This window comes from Corapipo altera, unplaced genomic scaffold (assembly GCF_003945725.1).
Source record: "Corapipo altera isolate COAL_440 unplaced genomic scaffold, ASM394572v1 104, whole genome shotgun sequence".
Classification (NCBI taxonomy): Eukaryota; Metazoa; Chordata; class Aves; order Passeriformes; family Pipridae; genus Corapipo; species Corapipo altera.
Window position 1 is genome coordinate 2,038,291 of NW_020884920.1, and position 3,911 is coordinate 2,042,201.

The 3,911-nt window shown below is 45.1% G+C and overlaps 1 protein-coding gene across 4 annotated transcripts; it reads right to left on the reverse strand.

The window, feature by feature from the left end:
* Nucleotides 1-490: 490 nt before the first annotated feature.
* Nucleotides 491-3,641, reverse strand: ZFAND2A (zinc finger AN1-type containing 2A). 4 transcript variants are annotated; one of them, XM_027656574.1, is made up of 6 exons: nt 3,490-3,640; nt 2,820-2,914; nt 1,999-2,127; nt 1,650-1,801; nt 1,046-1,135; nt 491-635 (listed from the first exon to the last, which is right to left on the reverse strand). In XM_027656574.1, the coding sequence occupies exons 1-6, from the start codon at nt 3,542-3,544 to the stop codon at nt 626-628; spliced, it is 531 nt and encodes a 176-aa protein (XP_027512375.1). In that variant the 5' UTR covers nt 3,545-3,640; the 3' UTR covers nt 491-625. The 4 variants fall into 4 exon arrangements, with proteins under 4 accessions (XP_027512375.1, XP_027512374.1, XP_027512377.1 ...); XM_027656573.1 differs by lacking the exon at nt 3,490-3,640 and adding an exon at nt 3,300-3,426; XM_027656576.1 differs by lacking the exons at nt 491-635; nt 1,046-1,135; nt 3,490-3,640 and adding exons at nt 1,142-1,269; nt 3,300-3,444.
* Between the last annotated feature and the right edge of the window lie 270 nt (nt 3,642-3,911).

The window sequence follows — 3,911 nt, forward strand, 5'->3', positions numbered from 1 at the left end:
CTGCTTTCTCTGGCTTCCTTTCCCCCTCCCCCAGCTGCAAAATACACCCCTGCAAATGTAGATTTCTGTCTAAGGGGCAATAAATGATGAAGAATTATACTGCACATGCCTCTGTGAGCACCAGCTTTCACTGAGTGAATTGTTCAGGGAAGGCCTAGAAAAACTAGGCGTGGATTATAAATCAAGTGCTTCTAATGACATTCAGAAACCAAGAGGCAGCTTATATAAAACTTGTTTCATGTTGATGTTGTTTGTCACACAGAACACTGCACTGTGTGCTAGATCACTTCCAAAGGGATTGAGACATATGAGAGGAGCCTGTATTTCAGATTTTCATTTTGGGGAACTTATAGTTCAGACTTTGCATGACCTAAGCAAAGCTGGCTGTGTTTCATACTAATTGTAATCTTCTTTCTACCACCATTCCCCAGTTTCCTCCATCAAATATTTTTCATAGTATTAAAGTTCTTATTCCAAATATAGGAACAAATAACGTTGGCTTGGAAAGTTTATTGAATACACAAAACATTCTGATACAAAAATAAGTTAATTGCATAGAAATTTAAAGAGATAGAGAAAATATTAAGTTTAGACAGAAGTTTGATCCAGATATGAAGAGCCTCTACTACCTGCACCTGAAAGACATAAGAATGCACTGTAAGGGTTACACAACTAGAACTTTCATTCACAAGGAGATATAACATGCCAGGGAAGAGCTTGGGTCATTGTTTTCATTTGTGTGTTTGCTGTGCTTTCCTCAGCACTCTGATGACAAACCATTTTTCCAGAACTTGGCCAAGCTTCACTCTGAGCAGGTGGGAGACCAACCTGCAGTTACAACAATATGATGTCCTGATGCTTGTGTCTATTTAGCTACTTTAATCACTCAGTATAGAGAAGCAGATATTTACTTGTGCTGCCAGAACCCCTCTACTGTGTTGCCAGCTCTAGAGCAGCTGGAGGTATGACAGTGGCACTGCTACACCATGTTGACACCAGGCTATTTTTAAGCAATATTTACCTTTTCCCCTTTGACAGCTCATACCTGTTGTGCTGAAGATTCCCATTAGATGGCACTCCAATTGCTCCCGGGGATTTGAGGGCAGTGTGAGAGGCTCTCATCAGAGCTGCATATCTACAAACAAACACAACCAGGCTCAGCATCTATGCACTCTGCCTGTAGCTTCACTCTTTCATTCAATTTAATCACCTGCATCTGTCACACAAGTCTTATAGTCCTATTGCACAGAACAATGAAGGTACATCTGTCTGCAAGAGATTTTTATTACAATTAAGTTTAAACTTGCCTTCATAGTGTATTGATTATTTTTGGTTACTTCGAGGTGCTGGGCATAGCTTTAGGATTCTAGTATTTTGATCCAAAGGGAACTTGAGTTGGCCAGTGCCTATTCTTAATTAGGAGAGATTGACACTAGTAAGCTTGGAAGAATTTAGGAAAGCATTTTACAAACTTTTCTCCTTGCTCACAGACTTCCAGAAATTAAGCTGGAGACACCAAGAGGAAATTGTGACTATTTTATAGACATGAGGGGTAGTTTGGACAATTCCCTATTTGTCCAAGCTCCCCACCAACCTGACACCAGCTCTGAAATCTCAGCTTGAGCTGAAGTACCCTAAGTACAGCTTACCCTGCCTTGGAGGTGGGGTGGCTGCTCCCTTTGCAGTCGTGATCCAGGGGATGCCGATGTTTTATGCAGAAGTTGAGGCCACACTGTTCACAAAGCACCTTCATCATCTCTTTCCTTTTGCAGCCTGGCTTTAAGCACTTGTTTGTGAAGATCTAAATAAGAGAGGAAAGTTGGCAATGTTTGCTTTCTGTGAGCAGCTTCCCAAGCAATGACCAAGCTGAAGGACAAATGTTCAAGAGCCCTTAGAATTAGGATGAAACAGCGCAAGTTTCTACACATTCTGCTGTCAGAAGTCCTAACTTCACAAGCATTAGGAAGGCAGTTTAGAGTACAACAGCAGTTTCCTTACCCTCTTTTGCTGTGCTGGATTGTATTTGCAGTCCTTATCCATGTGGGCTCCAACCACAACATCTGGTATTTCCCCCTTCTGCACTGGGATGGGTGCGTTACAGAGTGGACACACTGGGACCTGCACATTCTAAGAACACACAACACAGTTTGGAATCACAGAATCATTTCAGTTGGAAAAGACCTTTAAGATAACCAGGTCCAAACATTAGAAGTCCAACTCAATTTTTCTCTCCTTTCCCTTCCCTTACCCATGGGTGACAGAAGTGTATTCACAGGTGTTTCCTGTTCTCATTCACTAATGCTTTTAAAGATACACTTCCCAACAGTGACTGCAAATCACTACCCAAAAAATAGACAGACATGCTTTGCAAATCAATTTATAGCAACATATTTGGTAAGTTGACTTTAAATATCCTTCTGGGTTTTCTAGAATTACAGCCTTTGAACACATCAAAGTCCGATTATAGACAGGAGATCAAGTCTGGCCTCACTCTATTCTATTCTGTAGTTTCATGTTTGCTGTCCTTCAACTTAAAGAACTTGGACTGCAGAAGATTTTAGGCCATAATACATTACTTAAAATATAAAGCAATGCTCTCTGGGAAGCTGCAGTGTAAATGAAAGAAAATAGAATCTAGCAGTACTGACCTCTGAAATGTCATGTTTCTATATAGCTGAAATTCAGATGTGTCACTAACTTGCATCTTGTGGCTCTCCCATCCATTTTTATGGAAACCACATGTCAAGTTTCAGACCAGTCTTAATAAATGACTTAGCAATTCTGCAGGGTGGATTCCTGACTCACAGACAGGAACTTACCTTCTTGTAGGCAGAGCTGCACTTGTGGTCATCATAACGGATGTGATCTTTACAGAAGACTTCCCCACATGCATCACATTTCAGAGGAAGGAAATCTCCAAGAAGAATAAAAAAAGAAAACAGATTCTCGTGGAGCAAAGCTAACAGCTCTAAGGGTACTCACAAAGGACTACAAATAAATTCTAAAGCAACTAATTTTTGTCTAGTCACACTCCAATTATATCGAGAGAGAGCATGCCATTCTTTATAAATATTACAACTAAAAAAAGCAAGAGTGATAAGTTTTCCTTGGTTTTATTCACAGCATTAGATGAGTACAAGCCACAAATACCTCAGGAGCTCTCTGAACACAGAAACTTTAATGAAGCCCTAGTCGAGAGCTTGGAATTGAAGTACAAATCCAAAGCCCACGCTCGGAAGTCTTTTTATTCTTTCCAAACCATCCCTTAACAGTTGAACACGTACAAGAACAAAACACACCGGGCTCTGCCATCACTCTTTCCCCGGACCTACTGCAGGGGGTCTCCAGCAGCAGCACTGGCATCTGCCACTACCCACAGCCTCGGGGTATAGGGACAGCCCCCCAGGACACAGGTTATCCCACCCTGACGAGCCCTCCCGGAGGATCCAGTCCCGGGGGTCGGTCCCCGTTCGCGGCAGCCGCACTTACCCAGCTGTTTGCAGGCGCGCTCCGAGCAGTGCTCGCCCAGCCAGGGGAGCTCCATAGCGCGGCGGGACCCTCGCCCGAGGACACGAACCGAACAGAAACACAAACCCAACCCCGGCCCCGCCGCCCGCGCCTTTATCCCTCGTCCCGCTGACTCAGCGCCCCCCGTGCTTAGTCACGCTCCCGCCGCCCGCCGGCAGTGACGTCACGCCCGCCCGCGCCAATGGCGCGCCCCGACCGAGCGCGTGCCTGGCGGGCGGCCAATGGACGGCCGGGGAGGCGTGCTGAGTCATGGTAGGGGGCGGGGCCAGGGGGAAGGGGGCGGGGCCAGGGGACGGGGAAGGGGGTGGGTATGGGGAATGAGGATGGGAATGGAAGTGGGGATGGGGAATGGGGGTGAGGATGGGAGTGGGATGTGAACGAGG